The sequence below is a fragment of the Anser cygnoides genome, chromosome 11 (genome assembly GCF_040182565.1).
Source record: "Anser cygnoides isolate HZ-2024a breed goose chromosome 11, Taihu_goose_T2T_genome, whole genome shotgun sequence".
NCBI lineage: Eukaryota > Metazoa > Chordata > Aves > Anseriformes > Anatidae > Anser > Anser cygnoides.
Window position 1 is genome coordinate 1,660,088 of NC_089883.1, and position 18,744 is coordinate 1,678,831.

Consider the following 18,744-nt stretch of genomic DNA (forward strand, 5'->3'; position numbering starts at 1 on the left):
ACAGCAAATAGGGAATAATTAATAGAACAATCTCCTTTCATTAAAGCGTTTATATATACATACACACATTTTTATAGCAAGCCCAATAGTTTGGCTTACATCTGTTTCTGTAAGCAGTTTTAGAGCCAACAAGTTTGCCATTTAATCCCTCTTGTAAATAAAAACACAATAAACAGATGTTATATTCATACATAAAGTATATATTAAAAAAGCGATACAGACAACAGCAGACCTGAGATAAATCAGCTTAAGACCATCATGCTAACTCAACATTAAGTGTTCTTTGATATTAAATTTAAAAAATCTCTTAGGAAATCTCAATCACTTCATTTGCTTTAACACATGAGATCACGGATTACCCTGTAAAAGCTTACAGAAGGACTGAAGCACAAGGTGTGCAACTTCTCACGTTTCCAGAAGCTATTTTATGGAGGTAGATGCACGAAATATATAATATGTAAGCAACTCCAATAGAGTGCTTATATCAAAGACACCCCTTCTGGGGGGCTGCGGGCACCACCACCGAGCAGAACCATACCCAGTGGCTATGAAAATGAAAAAAACACACACCAAAAGCATCATCTTCCCAGAGAAGTGTCTGACAGGTGACAACTTTCATTCCAATACCCATATTGATGAGCAAGTTCACCATTCAATTTAATTATCCTTAACATTTGAATGCTCAGTACAGAACAATTGTTCGTAACCTAATACAAATTTATCTTTTTTTGTTTTACTACAATACATTTCCTGACTCATTCTTAAGTGACAGCTGAGTGAATACTTCAGGGTGATACTTCAGATACTTCGTTAAAAACAGTATGTGGTAGGCTGGAACCAACAAAAGGAGAGACGCTGACTTCGTATAAATATTAACAGCAGCGATCTCACAAAATTACATTTATACCTTTCTCGTATGACAGTGGTACAAGACCTGTGCATTTTATTACATTATATGCAGCAACCACATGCAGTTCATTTATCAGCTGCTCTAAAGCCAGATGGGCAAGAATAGGCAATATAAACTGAACCACTATTTTGGTGAAAATATTAGCTATAGTCAGTGTTTTTAAAAGCATTAAGTTATATGACAAAATACTTATTTTTTATGTACATTTTTTTTTTTTTACTGGTCATTTCCTACACAAATACCATAATGGGCATACTGTGAGTGCTCCCTGGAGTGCATACATAGGAAATAAAGCACAGGTGTTAATAAAAGGTTCTGCTGTCAGGTCCAAAAGCTCTCACTGGGCTGGGGTGCAGCACAGCCTCAAGCGAATGTTTACTTATACTCATGCCCGCAGTAGCATCCAGCACCATTTTTATTTTAATATATTCTCCAATCCATTTCTTCAAGTGAAAACATGCAGGACTTAAGATGACAGCCAGCCGTAATATCACAGTGTAAAAGTTTGCAGGAAATACAAACACAACTTACACAATATGTTATAAAAGATATTATACGTGGACCACAAACAATAAAAGTTACAGCTATTTTTAGTTACAAAAGGCAAGACCAGAGTTATGCACTGTAATCAACATGAGATAAGTCAGTTATGTTACATAATGCATTGCGGGCCAGAGAATGGAATGAATATGAATTATTTCACATTTTTTTACATGTTTAAAGGTGGCCTGAATCTCTTATTTTTGTTTTCTTCCTATGTATTACTTGCTTTATCCTAGAAATTGCCGGCTCTGGTTTTCTTCTAGTTCTGGAGGGTCTCTGGAAGCTTCTGTTGCTAACTCCAATGCCTTTAACCGAAGGACAAGGCTACTGAGCACTGAGCTAAGGCTACCTTCACTAAAAACCTACCTAAGAAAGTTAAACAGCAGTTATCAAAAACCACAAAAGGAAAGTCTAAAACCAGATTCCCCAAGTAATCTTTTTTTTTCCCCCCCTCTCAGCTGCTCAACTTTTGGCCTGCCCCAGTTTTGCAGCATTCCCAATTTAAGGGCAGATTAATTAATTAATACCAATTTCTGCCAAGGCTTTCTGGTGTAGTGAGGAACAAAAAGCAGACCAGCAGAAGTGGTCCCAAAATACATTCCCTTCCCTCTGTTCTTTACTGGCTAGTATTAAAGCAATGCTTATTTTTGCTAAATAGCGTGATTTTGCCCAGAGAAGCTGTGGATGCCCCATCCCTGGAGGTGTTCAAGGCCAGGTTAGATGAGTTTGATGAGGCCCTGGGCAACCTGATCTAGCGGGTGTCATCCCCACCCACGGCTGGGGGTTGGAACGGGATGGTCTTTGAGGTCCCTTCCAGCCCGAGACGTTCTATGATTCTGCGAAGTGAGTTTCCAGCTTCAGTTTCATCGTGCTCCTGTGTCGGTCAAGCTAAAGCATTATATGTTAACATGGCAGAAAATCAGAAAGTTCCTTCCTCAGTGCTGACACGGAGCTTTCCTAATTCAAGTCGTCTTCGCAAGCTGCAGTTCTAGAAGTAAGGCAGTGAATAGCCTCTGCTTCAATCAAATTCTTTTGCAACAGAAACTTGTAAGCTTTAAGACATCACAGACATGCGAGCGTTACCAAGAACTGTGCTGCACACATTACATCTAACAAACTGACCCTTAACTAGAGCCCAGCTCGAGCAAAAAAGGGACGGAGGAAGGCTTTGGGGCTGGGCTGGTTTCTTCCTAACACTGCCAGCCGAGGCTCCAAGAGCAAGCCAGCCCCCAGCAGTACCTCTTACGGTGGCTATTACCTTCGTATGCGCTCATCCTAACATCTGTAAGCACAAGTCTGCGGGCCCCAGTGATCAGCGATGGGCTTCACCACACGCCGCTTCTCCTTCCGTAGCTGGGAAGCGGCATTAATGCCCCCTCGCAGCGTTTTCAATCTGCTGCTTTGCGTACAAGCAAGCGTTGCGATTACCATGGGAGCAAGGCCAAGATGCAAAGAAGGAAGAAACAACTCGTTAATTAGAGCAAGATGATCCAAACGCTGATCTTAAAAGACTTCAAAACCCTTGACAGACGGAGCAGCACAGAAAGAGGAGGAAGGCGTACGGCCACGCTGCCCAGCCCGAGCACCAGCACCTCGACATCACGCTCTTTGCAGGGTGAGGTGGGGTACAGCAGGGAAGAGCCAACAGCTGCAGACAGACTCCTCCATGCTTGAAAGCCAGCTGGCTATTTAGTTTTGCTACCTCACACGCCAGTGGAAGCAGAGCTGTAAGGTTTGGGGTTTGGTTTTCAGGTTGTTTTCTTCCCCCCCCTGTTTTTAGGGGGTGCTGGGGTGACAGCTCCCGCATCCTCGCGGCGTGCTGCAAAGCAAGAGCCTCTCTTGGGAGGGGAAGGACAATTTTACTTTATTTTTTTAATTTGTGGTTTTCTCTGATCTCCCATGCATTTCCTCGCTATCTTTTTATATCCTTATCTGTTATTTCTATATCTATTTACCCTACAAACGATGCATGAAAGTTTCAACAAAACAAATTAAACGGAGCTAATTCAGCAGCTCCACTATTCAACGCCAGGCTTCCAAGCTCACCTCTCACTGTACAAGCTCCCATTTCTAAGGATTTCAGATTTCTCACAGAAAAGATACTGGAAGCCTGGACTTTGAGAGTGTAGAAAAGGTAACAGATTTCTATTAATTCATCTGGTGTATCTGCTGGATTTAGGAACACCAAACAGATCCTGACGAGACAAACACAGTTTATTTTTACAGTTCTGGAGCATGATTAAAACCAGAAATAAGAAAATACAGTTTCATATTAGAAAATCCTTTTTTTTTAATGGCTAAAAACCTCCAACCATGCCCTGCAAACAGCTACTATTATTTAACAAAAGAAAAGCAAAAATAGATCCCCAACTGAAAACTGAGCGGATTAAAACAGAATTTGTAATCTAATAAAGCTGGAATCTAGCCAAGGCAACAGTTAATACGAACACCCTGACAAAAGTTGCCAGAAGCTTTTTTTCTCCCATAATTATAAATTATTAAATTTTATAACCTTTTCTTCAGCACTCTTTGAACGCTAGAGCTTGCAGGAGCAGTTTATAGGCCACTTCTCCTTTGCAATCTCAGAGAGGAGGCACGACGCAAACGTCTAGCGGATGGGTTTTGTTCTGCATTTACATATTAAGAACAAAGAATTTCAAAAAAATGCCATGAATTGCAAGTATCGCTTCACCTTGCTGCTAGAAAGTTTCCTGAATAATTCAGGAATTTGAAAGGGTAGATTTTTGAAAGTGCATAAGAAAAAAGCTTTCCAAGCAAACGTGTATAATTAAATGAGCATCAACAAGAACGGTTTCAGACGAGCCATACAAATACCCACTTCTCAGCTTACAGGGGGTGCTGGAGGGAACTATTTGCTACTACTTCATTCATCCAGCTTCAATCCGGGAAAAGCAACGAACAAAATGCACGTTTTCTCGTGGACACGTCCATAGACTTATCAGGAATCAGCACATGCTCAGATCTGTTGCCTCTGCAGGTCCCTACCATCAGTGCAAGACGCACTAAAACGCCTAAATGTTGCACAAACATTGCAGAGCAGTGTTTCTTCTTCAAAAGAATTCTTTTTTACCAATTCACTCTCACCACAGTCTCCTGAATTATTTCGTGCTTTCCTCCTTCAAGTAATGATCCAAACAACATATGGGATTGGTATGCATTAAGTGAGAGTGACTCAATTACGCCTTGCTGCTTGCATATTTTATTGAACATTTCACGTGAGTGATGAGTTTTCAAAATTTGAGCAAAAACTAGTTTAATACATTGGAATACCATTCACAGGTCTAAAACACTTAAAATTCTATAGGAATATTTATATATAAAGATAATGAATATAATAATAATGGCAAAAAAATCTACCAATTCTACTCTTTATTTTGAAAAAAATCTACAGCATCAGAGTGAAAAAAGAAGTGGCTCGAATGCAGCTCAAGTGGCTGCATTTTCTCCAGCTCTAAAAATATTCTGTTCCACCTCACCAGTACCCACAGCTAAAAATAGCCACACAATCTTTCTGCAGTAAAATACCTCTCGCTGTCTTGAGGAAAAAGCCAGCCTTTAAAGTTCCATTCAAACCCAGATACCTGCACACCTTTAATGAAGCTGCAGTCACCGCGCCGCGGAGGTGCCGATGCTTCCTAATGCAAGCAGCTGGCCATCATGCTGGCAATAAACTAAGGTTAATCTTCATCCGTCTGCACAGAGTGCGGCTTATTAAATAGCGAAGGGAACACATTAATTTCTAACAGAGAAACACACCGACTAAAATTAAGCTTGCATTTTATACCGTTATAATTACCTTAGCTTTTCTGTTGGCCTGAGCTCTCTCTGAATTGGCCTTTTACCAACGATTGGGAATAATCGCATGTTTATTTCTGAGAGCAGAAATAGTTATGTTAAGCAAGAGTATCAGCACTACAGCAAATTTTTGCTCGATGCTGTAAGCTAAACAAGAGCTGTCTAATTGGTTATTCACTGAGCTAATAGAGTACGCAATTTTGATCAGTTAATTTTGTCAAAATATTGACCAGAAAAGCCTAAGCACTGTAGAAGCTGTCAACCCTACATAAATATTCGTGTGCATCTTCCCCACACACGTAAGGTGCCTCATTTTGTTGCACCAGACATTTTGTTTTTTCCTTCTTTTCAGCTCGTAGAGAAGGCGTTGTACCAATTGATGTTCAAGCCCCTTTCAAATAGCACCACTGAAAATTTAATACGCTGGCTCCAAGCTAGGAAGAAAATTGCTGTGCTCAGATAAAGGCACAGAAAACATTTACCTTTTAAAAAGGTAAAATTCAGACAAGCTTTGGATTATGCTCAATAGCAAAAGGACCAGAAAATTCATAACACAGTGTACATAAATACTCGTAATGTAGCTCGCCCGAGTCCTCTTGCATCGATCCAGAAAGGGGTTCAGTTGCACACCTGATTTTTGGAGATTTTTTGGAGGTGAGGCCGAATGCCTGCTACAGCACCTCGTAATAGCCATACAGAGACATAAAGCAAGCTGCTGCGTGGGGCAGAACCGAGGAGAGGAGACACCGATACACCTTCACTGGGGACCCGCAGCATCTCCGGATGCACCACTAGCGCTTTTAAAACCACCACAATTTATGAAGCTCGGGGGTAATGCAAGTGTTTATCCGCCAGCACTTCCTTTCCATTAACCGCAGCCTTTCAGCGCCGAGCAGCACCGCCCGCGAGGGCCTGCCCCCCGCCGAACGCCACACCAAGCGGGCACAGAGGTGCTGGGGGTGGCAGGGACCCTGCCCCGAGGCCCTGTCACGGGCCCAGGCCACCCACAGCGCCCACCAGCCCTCCTTTGGACACCTCCAGCCACGGGGCACCCACCGCCACCTCTCCGGGCAACCCGCTGTGGGCCTCGCCACCCTCACGGTGGAGAGCTCCTGCCTCGTACCCAGCTCCTGTGGATCACCAGAGCTGCGTCAGCCCCGGTTGAAGCAGGACCTGGTGCCAGGCAGGTCAAAGCAGGGCCATGGGGATGCACAGGGCTCTTCCTACCTGTGCTGTAGGCACCGGGAACCCCCCCAAGCTGAGGCCCTGACATCCCACACGTCCCCGACCGCCACTTCTGCAGCACCCCTGCTTGCTGTCACCGCTCGGCCGCTTTGCTTCACCCCACCCACTTACCCCAGCACACACCACACAACCTTAACGCCTCGAGGCGCTTCAAGACCCCTCAGAGGGAAGCGTTTTAAGGACGGATAAACCCGTTCTGCCCTCGACAGCAGCAACCAGCTCCCAACCCACTTCCACGGCTTACAGCTGCCCTCGCAAATACACGGCATTGCTGTCAAGTGACAGCATCGCATTCTGGGGCTTAAAACTGACAAAAAAATGACCTTGGGTTCCGGTCAGTCTGCTGCACTCATCTCTTAAGACCGTTTCCAGATTCTACTTGACTTAAGTCACCGCTTTTAACAGTTAATACTCAGAAGCAATAGGCATAGCTAGAGTGGGGGTGGGAAAGGCAGGGAGTAAAGAGAGCTTATTTGAAACAGTGCCTAAATATACATATACAAAAATAGCCTGGAAATACTCCAAGGGCTACAATTAATTCATGAGTATTATGCATTTTATAACTTTTCATGATATGCTGTATAAAAAGAATAGATCAGCTGGAAGCTCCATGCAATTGGACAGATATTTATGGGGTTTCTGTTTTGTTTTCTTTACGTCGGTCACGTATTGCAGCGTTTCTGAGCAACACGGATTTCTGGCGACCTACAGGGCCAGCTCCACGCCGACTGTCAGTGCCAGGGCTCTCCCCCTGCCATCCCACCCCATGCAGCAAGCGGCCACCGACCCGGCACCGCTGCCCTTGTGGGGCCCACAGCTCCCCGCTGCAGACCTCCTCCGTCACGCTGCTGGAGGGCAGGAGCCCACCGGAGCCTCCAGACCCTGCTCCAGCCACTTGATTTATCCAGACACCTCACTGAACGTCCCAGAACTCCCCCGCTGCCATTCGGGCTGGAGAGTCTTAGCTTCTGTCCCTATGAGCATGGGCAGCGGGTAAGGACTCCGAGGGAGCAGTGCTACAAAGCTGGCACTGCCACGTCACCGCAAGGCCCACCCCAATTCTAGCATGCTTTTTAACAAGCTAGCAACGAGTTTTATAATCCTAATAGGAAGGCAAAACAATAAATACAAAGTTTATGGTTAGATAACAGAGCCCCTGCTGAGCTCTCTACTATGAGCAGCACAATCCACAACACCTTTTCCTAAAAGCCACCCTAATGGGAGGTTAAAGTATCTGGAAGAGTCCAAGTTGAAGACTCAAAGTCCCTTCTCAAAGCGCTTCTAGCATCTGTGAAGCGATACCGATGTCTCAGCTGCAAGTGGAAGTCTTAAAAATACATCCTGCAATAGCACAGCTTCCTCCCTCATGCTGTGCGAGCAGCACTCCCAAGCCTCAGCACACTCAACGGGATACCACTCCGAGCTTATCCACCGAGTATTCATGGATTACTCGCATGCTTTGAGTCAACCGTGTGGTCTGCCGTAATTCCTTCCACTAAAAGCTTTAATTATCAAAAAGATACCCTAATCTGATCTTGGGAAGCAAAGCAGCTTCCTAGATCCATTCACATCAGAGCTGCGGTGTCTGAAAGCGTCCATATCCTGCACGGTCCTGGAACCCGGGCGGTCTCAGCTCCAAGCATGGGGAGACAGAAATCTGCTGAGGTGAACAGGAAGAAATAATTCTCCTTTTCTTGTAGCACAAGAGCTACACAGCTGGGTAAAACTACCTCAGACTCAGGAGAAACAGGCTGCAGTCTATGGAAAGATTCTCTATATGTGAACCTGAAGCACACCACGTGCAAATAAAAGCTGAAGCCAAAAAAGAGAAAACCCAGCGCTAGTTCTGCTAGTTCTAGTTCTGCTACAGCACAAAGCAGGAGCTAAGATTTCAGCTCACTCTTGCACAACTAAACTCTGTAGAGCCGGAAGTCAGACGGCTCAGGCCCGAGCTGAGAATGGAGTATTTTGTTGAACTTCCTCCCACAAAGCACGTTTAAAAAAAATAAACATAGAAGACAGTAAAAGCGTGACTTTCATATAAACCATGATACTGATTAGACACAGCAACAGATCAGCTCGCTGATACACGAAAGGGTGAAACACTTGCCAAACAAAACTTTTATCCCTTCCAACCTGCATTTCTAACTGATTTACTTGTTTATCGGCTGTAACTGGATCTACAGACACCCTAATGATTTTTGGTCAGTTCAGTTTCAAGATCTGCCTTCAGGACCGCATCATGTCCCAGTAACCGTGATCAATCATGCGCAGAAAGAAAATTTTGAGCTAAATGCAAGACAGAAGCAGGCTGGATAAGGATAAGCAGTGAGGATATGTTCATAAGCACGTAACTTTACTCTCTTCAGGCCGGGCACCAGGAGGGAAATTTACAGGGTTTCTCCAGTAAACTGAGAGCCCACGGATGAAGAAGTTAAACCAGGACCTAGGCAAAGCAAGAGAAGCCTCAGTAGAGGCTGTGAAGCTCCTTTCACCTGATGGAGGCACCATCGGGAGCCTGGCAGACAGGACACAGGGGTTTGTGGAAGCGATGCTCAGACTCCCCAGAAAGGCCCATTTTTGTCCCTTTCTTCCAGGAGGCTGAGACAAGCAGGCAAAAAGCCCAATTCCCACGGCTCCGATTTAGGGCCCAGATTTAAGGCCCACTGTTGCGTTCCGCATCACTCAGCACGGAAGCACAGCAAACAAATGGCAGGCTGGCCATCCCTACGCCGTTCAGACAGCTCTGTAAGAGCGTGTACGTATCCGGCATAGCCCATAACCTCTTTAATCCCTGAAATTGCAAAGAAAAGGTTAATCTCCCATTACAAACAGGTAAACAAAGCCCTGTAACCTAGTTACGGCGCTTTTTGGAACAACTACATAGCTAAAGCAATTAGGAATGACATATGCCATAACGAGAAGTATTTTTAAGATGTTGTTTAACGATCTAATGTCCCTTCCATAATCATCTGGCAGAATTTGGGTACTCATTACTCATCTCATAGTAAACACATTTCACCACACACGAGATATTATCTGTGATAGAAGGTTCTTTTAGAAAATTGGCCCCATGCTTAAAAAACAACCAACCAGCAGTGTCTCTACACTCACTGATGGCTGAAAATAAGGAAAAAATAAGTGAAAGCTGCAGCTTCGCTTGAGAAAGTAACAACCGAACTTCTCCTACTTAAAGGCGTTCCTACAGAGAAAACAAAGGAGAGAAGCAGTTTTCATACGTTCACCAAGGCCAAACGGGATCTCTTTTCCTCCAAAAAAAGTTATAGACATGGAATCGTTCACTGTAGAGCAGTGCGCCCAGGCTCTCCTTAGCGCTGCACAAGCTCACTACACAGATTCACCCACCACCACACATTTTCAAAACAGAGCATCCTTAATCGCCTTGTACACAAAAACGCCAAACACGGGTGCTTCCTCAATTTTGCAATGAGGATGACTAATCAAATATGGATCAAACTCCACTGCTCCACTGCATTTGGGGGGACTGCTCCCCCTCTGAGCTAAGCAAGGCCCCTGACAGTCTTCTTGGGAGCAAGGAGAACGCCGTCACCCCTCGAGCCCAGCCGGCACAACCGTGACTGCCGGCATTAGCTGCACGGCTCCGAGAGAGCCACGCAAGGGTTTTGTACTTGAAACGCTCGGAAGGCAAAGCAAGGGACTGTGCTAACCGAGCAGGGCAGCAGCAGGAAAGGAGTCCCACCGTCAGCAGGACCCAGTTGCTATTTTCAGTTCTTCAAAAGACGAGCAGGTTTAAGTAGCAGAGGCCGAGTTTACAAGCTCAACTAGCTAGGCAGCTCTGCAAGCATCCCACTCGCTGCTTCCACTTTTATGGGCTGCTGGAGCCAGAGAGAGTAAAAAAAAATTTAAGAAGTTAGCCAGGAGCCTTCTACCCTTCACTTATTGCACATGTTTCAGGCAGACGCGCTGCAGAAAGGCTCCTCAGCAGCTGCTGGTGAGCAGGGCACGGGTGATAAAGCACCGCGCTTCCTCCTCGCTGCGAGTCCTGCCCAGCTAGCTGCCAGCGTGAGGATCTTATCGCGCTTCAGAGCTACATTTTGAGGAAGCGAGTGTAAGAAGGTAACATCCATTTCCTCCTTTTGTTCTTAGCATCGAAAATAATGGTTAGCAGACTTAATTTCCTTATCTGTTATTCACATTAGCTTGCATACTGCCTACCTGCGTACAGTATTTGGGTACAGAATGCATGCTCGAGTGCCCTGATGTGCAAGTCCCTTCCTCACGGCTTTGTCAAATTATTGTTTGTCATATTAACAATTACTTCTGGAGGAGACAGAAGACTACCACAGGCAACCTTCAAACAGCCCCACGTCGAATAGAGAAAGACCAGGGGAGAATCACATCCGAAGATGTGCTTCACCCGATTTCTATGCAACAACTATTATTTCAGAAGAATCCAAATACTGCCAGACCAGTGGGGTTTTCCTCATTCTCTCTCACACACTTCTGCTATCCCAGCAGGCTCCATTTCAGCAGGGAGACAATCATCCAAAATCCCTCGTCAGCTCCTAAGTTTGTTCTTGCGGCGCAGGGAAACGAAGTAAAATCAAAGTTTCTTGTGCCACCTCACGATGAATCTGCTGGGGAAAAGCAAGCAGGAGAGCCTGCAACGCTGGCCAGGTGCCAAGGAGAAGCTCTGAGTGTGCAGCATGCATCTGCCGTTCGGAAACAGAGCCGGAGAACCTCGAAATTCAGTATTTGAGGAAACTCGCGCCGCTTGCAGCACTGAGGAAGCTCGAACCATTTGGGGTAAATATTCAAAAAAAAACATTTAGGACTTTTTAACTGGAATACCAGTAACTGTAGAAATGGAGAAAATTAATCATAGGTTTTTTTTTTTTTAAAAAAAAACTTATTTTCTGTAGTTAGAAATCCAAGTCCGCTCTGCACTCCCATCTAAAGCCTCAGAGCTGCACAGCCCACTGCTCCAAGTTGTTCTGCCCTGGGCAACCCCTACAGGTGGCCCTGCCTGGACCACCTGGAGAGGGCCAGATGGAGCCAGAGGTGCCTCCAACCTCAGCCATTCTGGGGTACTCTGAAAGTGCTTAAAAATGCATATCGCTGGTTATTAATCCAATAGTTTTTGTCACTAACATATACATTAATTACTTTAAAATACCCTCATGACATTTATAGTTAGCAATTTTACAGTCTGTAGCCACGTTACTTTCCATTACAAAAGGAAACAAACAAATGTTTCTCACATGCATGGACACTGAAGCTTTCTTCCCCAAAAAGCACAGGGTAAATCAGCTTTTTAATAGAACTGCTTCAGACAAACAGAAAGACAAAGAATGCACGTGCAAAACAAAAACCCAAAACGTTAACTGAAAAAAACAAACAATAGATTACTTAAAAGGTGCTTGGTGGGAGTTTCATCCACTTCCATTTTCTTACCCTAGCACTCAGAGTCCACAAAGTGGAAAAAAAATTTCCTATTGTATCTGAACTCCTCAAGCACTAAGCAATGACAGAGCGTGAATTATGATCTCTTAATTCGGGGCTGGTTTGGCAGGCACGGTGCTGACAGCCAAGCGTTCTTACCGCATCTAGGAATAAATGCATGCCATAATTCCTGTATTGGAATGTCTTGTTGAAATTACAGCATTATTTTTAAGTATTTATAATGTAAAAGTGATGAAACACATTCCAAGTACCTAATTATCCCGTACCACCAGCACTGCCTGGAATGCTTATCCATCAATCAGGTTTTAGGCTAAAGCTAAATAGATACAGCATACCTCCGAAAAGAATACCTGGACCGGAATGCGTGACTATCAAAAGCAATCTATTTTTCCTCACAATGTCTCAGATGCAACAGTTAAAACACATGCGACAACTGTGCACAATGCTTCCGAAGTCTGCAGACAACCAGCACCGCTCGCTATCGGGCCTCCTTCAGCCCTGCAGCAGTTCAGACTACTGGTGTAGTTATTAGTGTGGATTACCTGCTCATTTTGGCTTACGAGGGGTCCCTTCTGCAAAGGACGATCTTTTCAGCCACCCACCACCTTCCCATTCCTCTCTCTCAAATCTCTTCCTCCTACTAGCTATTCGCAGAGATTTTTTTGCAGGGCTTCAAGACAGCAGAAGGCTCCAACGTCCAAGCAGCCCCTCCGGGAATCAACAGGACTGTTGTATTTAAGCAGTAGTTACGGGTATTAAAAGTTAGCCACGCTCTTAAGTGCTACACGGAGTCAACAGCAGAAAAATCACCCATTGTTACATAACGCTCTGTAAGCATCAGATGATTCTCAGCAGCTACACGAGTGATTTATACCTTAATCCAAAAAAACATTTAAAGAGTTGCTACAACGGCGAAAGAACCGTAAGTCATCCTGAACTCGGATGTCCAGGCCCTAAGGAACCACAGCAAATATCTAGCTTGGCATTCTTTCCCAGCACAGATGAGAAGATTTTTGCGGGCCTGATGGACTCAAGGTTTGTTTTTTTTATAATTAAGCTCCACGTTTTTTAAAAACTACCCAAAGCAAACAAAAAAACAACTCACATCTGTCTAAGTTCCTTTTTCTAAGGTTCAGTTGTTTCCTCTCAAACTCACCCCTTAAATATAACAGAACTTTGAACCACATTTAGGGGCTCAGCTAAAGCAACTAATGAGCGTTACGTAAGATGCTTCTCCATGTAGAGCAATCTGTTCCAAAAGTTACCAAAAATAGCAATTCTCTAAACACCGATGTGATGCAATATTTAACCAGTTACTGCATGAGCGGATTAATTCATCCATTACTAGTTTAAAAAGCCTTCAGATATTATTTGCATCCTTACCTAGGCTGGTAGGCTTTATCAGCTCATCCAACAAATCATAGAAAGGTAACTTCTGGAGTTTTATGTCGGGATGGACAGGGTGGAGCGCAGATGTGAGGTGGGGGAGTTCCAGTTCGTGTTTAGGTCCCAGGAGCGAAACGGGAAGCAACGGTGACGTGGCGGGGTGGCCATCGTAACTGAGCTGTGGAATGGTAGACGGAGACAAAGCTGCTGGCATGGAGCTCGAGTGTACGCTGGGGATAGATAAGTCTGCAGGCGTCATGATTTTCTGAGGGAACCTTCGCCTATAGAGTTCTTTGATTTTCATTTGTACAGCGGGACTGCAGCCAGCCTTTAACAAATGCAGTGCTTTTGTGAGAAGTTCGTGTTTTCGTCCGTGCTTGTTCCTCCCCGCGTAGCCCAGAAGTACTTGCAGTTCAGAAACTCTAAGGCTCATAACCATTTGCTTAAAAGAAACAAAACAAAAAATTAGTATTCGAGTTACATCATCTTCAACACTAACATCAGACTGTGGCTTACGCCTGTTAAGCATAACATTTTTCAAGGCACACCACCACTGCTCTTCTCCCACTAATTATCTGACATGCAGTGAAACCAGGACTTGCTCACAGAGAGGTGCATCGACTTCCAAAGTCTGTAACGAGCAATTTTAAAGGGATTTCCATTTGCCATAAGGAATTCAGGACCGCAATACTGGTGAAAAACTGAGGCAGGGACAACTTGCCAGTACAAAAAATGAAACTTGTAAGCAGAACTATTTTCTAATCAGTTTTCTGCTAACATCTGTAACATTAACAATTTTATTCATCCAGTTGAAAGTCAAGAAAAAAAACATCACAGATTGACAATATCCAAGTTTCCAGCACTTGCACTTAGAAGCAGCGCCAGTCCTTAACTCCAGGACCCTACTTCACTTTCAAGTCCCTCTCTCACTTTTTGCCATGCAGCATAACTATTCCACACAGGTTCAAAGGAAAGGAGAGAAATGATTGATGCTAAAAAAAATTATAACTTGAGTCATGTGTAACCCCATATGACCACTACTGAGTTAAAGGGAACTTCTTCAGTTTCGAGTTGCTAACTCCTCTTCTCCCATCAGAGCCGCATGTTCTGTTTTGGATAGGGGAGCTTGGCTCTGCCCTCTGGTAATTAACATCTTCATTTGCAGTCTTTTACTGTCTCCCAGTATGGGCTAATGAATCCAACTGGTAGGACTTGTAAACTGCTTCACTTCTTGAGGAACTGAGAAAAGCACTATGCAAAGCAGTGAAACCAGCAATCGCCTGCGCGCACTAAGTACTTCCCCGCCGGTCAAGCAGGAGCCAGAAAGTCAGCTTACCAGCCTGGTTTCTATTTTAAAGCCTGTTTCAGCGCCTGATAGTGGCTTACTCACCACAACAAGGCCCACGACACGGGCTGAAATGGTATTCCTCTGGAATTTTGGACTCGCAAAAAATCCCATGAGAGTAAAACGCCTACAGCCTGTTGCCACAAGTGGCTATCCGGACCTTCCGCGTGAAGCCATTTAATACCCTGAATACTTTGTCATCGATTCCAAAAGATCAAATTCTAAATAGTACTCGCAGTATGCTGTGTGCGCTACAGCAGTTAATTCGGCATATCGGGGTCCTGCAACACACCCGCTGCTGAATAACCAAACTCAGCCCGTGCGTTTGCAAACAGCCTTCAGAGTACAAACGGTCTCATCCTCTCCAGTTCTTCACTGCGTTAAATACTCAGACATGTATTACTCAAGGCCTTTGCCCATCGATTCTTACAGCTGAAGTGCCCCTATTAGGAAGCACACAATCCCCGCTTTAGCAAAAACGGCCTGAAACGCCTGTCAGCTCCTGAAACCTCCAGATCTTCACTAAAAGGGTGTCCAAAGGAGCTCTTTCCCTACACTGAAATAGGTCACGTTATTTAATGGCCCTAGATTAGATGATTCATGTGCTTAATGAGGCGTGCACCCAGAGAGATTTACCTAGCTTTGCCACAACCCTTGTGCTCTGACGAACCGCACCGAACAACCGTGCTGCAAGCCTGGGAGAAGCCTCGCTGCAGACCGGCACGAAGACTTCAGCTCTAACAGGAGCCTGCTGCCATCCCCTGCCCACAGGAGGCTGCTGACATCCCTTCCCCAAGCCCCAAAAACCTACTTCACACTTCCAACTACGGGCCTGCCACGGAGCTACGAACGGGAACAGACGAGGCGCTCCGTAAGAACCGCAACGCCTTACTCTTTCAAGACACCTCTGTTACGGGCTGAAGTGTTGACAGCTGAAAGGAAAGTGAAACAAACAGCTCTGAAACACAGAGAAGCACACTACGATGCTTAACAAATATTTCTTCAGCAGAACGAGGAGTTGGAGTGAAGGGCTCCGCCCGTGACCGTCACCATCAAACATCCCTTCCTGGGCAGCCGGCTCCCGGAGCTGCACCGTGGGCTTGTTTCGCTATAAACTTACAGGCCCCGTTTGCAAAAATGCTGAGGAATAAGAAATAATTGAGCTAAATGAGAAACTCCTGCTACGCTCTGGAAGTTCTCCATTTTTTAAATTACAGGCAATAAGAAGTAAGTACACCGACAGCAGGGCCCATCGCGCAGCCAGGCTCTCGAACCAAAGCAAACAAAATTCCTCCGATTTTCCCCACCCTGAAACAGTCCTTACAGAGAAGAATTTTGCTTGCAACGTTAGGGGCACTAACAGATGGGTCAATTAGAAACAGTCCGTCACAAACAGCAACAGAGGTTTGTGGTTTCGCTCCGGTTTTCCTTTTCCTGGCCAGCCTCCCTGCCAGGGCAGCAGCCCCCCGCAGGCAGCGCCAGCCCATACGCTTCTTTCTGCCGCACCTCGTGGCGATTCAGGCCCTTTGCTGGCTGAACTACATCGGCAAAGCCACGAGGCGTTTTGCTTCGGGAAGCCTTGTCGGTCCTCCCGCCGGCTGGGGCGGCCACGGCTCACTTGGGGCAGCGCAGCTGCAGCAAGCTGCAAAAGCCACCCCGGAGACCCGGCCTCCTGCCGCTGGGATAACCACGACGGTGTGCAGCAGGGAACCGGCCCTGCCGCCGGCTGTTTATCAATGCAATCAAGACGCTTGTTTTCTCTTTCCTAATGCTAAAGGAAGTAACAGGCAAAAAAAAAAAATCAAGGTTGGTTCAAGTTAAACACAGGTATCAGAGACTGAAAGATGGTTTGCGAAGTGTGGTTACAGGTAACGAGGTGTCACGTCCTCGAGTACACCCATGTTCCCCCAGACGTCGCACCGGTGCAGGAGGAATCGATGCCATTTGGCCAAGAAAAGGTTAAGCCGCTTGCCGCTTGCGTAACTCCAGCGTGAGAAGCAGCACTGCGACTGCGAGGCAGCTGCGCAGCCAGCAAACCCCGGCATCAAACACACGGGCTGTGCTGATGGTAGCGTGCATTTCGATACCCGGCATCCAAAATTTGAAGAGAGGGTGAGCAAAACGGGAAAAATTTTCAAGGAGTAGAAGAGTCGAAACCAGCTGCACAGAACCTCGACTTATCGCCGTTTAGCAGAGCGCTTTTTTTGACTCCCTGTAAAGGACCTTCAGAGAGTTTAGAAGGTAACCCCGATCTGTAAACACACAGCTGACATTTCCTGCTCGACGGCACAACACAGCCACGCGTTCCCCCACAGAGGTTGCATTAGTCACCAGGCTGCCTGGCTGGTTGCATACACCCCCCCCACACACATCCCACAGCCCCTCGCCCAGGGCTCCCCACCGCCATCCATCCCTCCCGAAGCCAGCAGAGCCCTTCGCTGTCCCGAGACAGGCTGCCACATTTTATATATCACAGAGGAGGGCCACAGAAGCATCCAGAGGCCGCTTTATTCCCCCCCCCGTTCCCAAATCGGGGCCATGGCTCTGGCTGCCAGGTGGCAGCAGCCCAACCATTCGATCCAGTTCCTGCTGCGCGAGCGGGTACGGCCCCGTTCCCGCGCGCTGAGGAAACCAAGCTCAACCACCTCATCCGGAACCGAGGACGCATCCTTCTCCACGCCTGCTTCAGGTAACCGGCCAGGGCTGAAAAAAAAAAAGCAGCTTAAGGATGCAAAAGCAACCCACGGGCGTCATCCTTCGTCAGCCACCCACTTCTCCCCCAGGGCTGGTGATAGGAAAGGGCGTTCTGCCTCCAGCTCCTTCACGAGTTGCTGCTCCTTTAATGGCTACACCAAAATATCAGCTGTGAAAACTGTTTAAGTCCCCGAAACAAAAAATCTAGACACACCTGGGGTAAAAAGGAACAAGTCGGTGTTTTTTCCGAGACATCCACAACAGCGCTATGACACAAAGAGCACCAGGCACCGAACCACTTGGTTTTGTGAGTGCTATTTAGGCAGGAAAACCGCTTTCCTAGGAACCTTAACTTCTAGAGAACAAACGTGTAGAAAAGCACCGGAGCCGCTGACGTTAAGCCTCACTTACTGTGAATTCGCCGTGATTTCTCTCCGAACAGAGGAGAGCGGAGCAATCTTTGCAGAAGGGCTTTCCCCACGAGCCAGCCCACCCATCGAGGCACGGTGCCAGGCCGGCAGCCTCCTGGCTAGCGCAGCCCAGCCCTTCCCAGCACCACAGATGGCAAGCCTTCGCTTTTCCCCTCCTGTTTTTTGGGGGAAGGATTTACCTGGGAGCTAAGATACCTTTAAAGCTGCCTGGCTTTTAGGTCTCGGGTAGACAATGCTGACAACTGGTCACAAAGCCCAGCACACGAGGCACCCCCTTCAGAGCAGCCGACCCAACCAGCAGCGTTTAGAGCCCCATCCGTCAGACGAAAGCTTTCTGGAAAGGGTTATTTCTCGACTGCCAGGAATCAGCCCCAGGACCTATCTGGAGAACTTCAGTTATTTCCGGATGCTTGTGATAACTAGAAGCTGTGAACAAGCTCCAAAACACATTCGAAGTATCTGCCAGGACAACCAGAACCATTTGGCCGGGTACCACACCACACTGTATGCCTAGAGCTATGCAACAGGTCCGCCACGGCTCCCTAGCCATTAACATGAATGCTGAAGGAGGGAGAAAAAGAGAACGCACCTCGCACTAGCCAGAAGATAGAAAAAAGAAGAAAGAATCGGCATTGTTCTTTTTTTTCCCCCCTAACAAAAGCAACTAGGAAGCATTAGATTACTATGGAAATGGTCTTGAATTAATCTCAGCGTGTTTCCAACATCCAGCTGTAAAAATACAGGAGAGTTCCTGCACGCCATGAACGGGCTCTTTAACCCGTGACATAAATCTTCTGGAGAAGAAAGCTGCACATGAGCTACATCAGCTCTCGACACAGACTAAACTCCTGGGCTCCTAGACACTTCAGATTTGTGAAAATGAGAGATCACGAAGGGAAAAATATTCCCGTCTTTTATGAAGGCACATC

General features: G+C 46.1%; 1 protein-coding gene across 3 annotated transcripts in view; it reads right to left on the reverse strand.

Moving 5' to 3' along the window:
• Positions 1-18,744, reverse strand: part of PIAS1 (protein inhibitor of activated STAT 1) — a 55,840-nt gene that overhangs the window by 21,291 nt on the left and 15,805 nt on the right. For all 3 annotated transcript variants that reach the window (XM_048046224.2, XM_067003989.1, XM_048046225.2), the window contains exon 2: positions 13,343-13,787. In XM_048046224.2, coding sequence (XP_047902181.1) covers positions 13,343-13,787 — 445 coding nt within the window. The remainder of the gene's footprint in view (positions 1-13,342; positions 13,788-18,744) is intronic.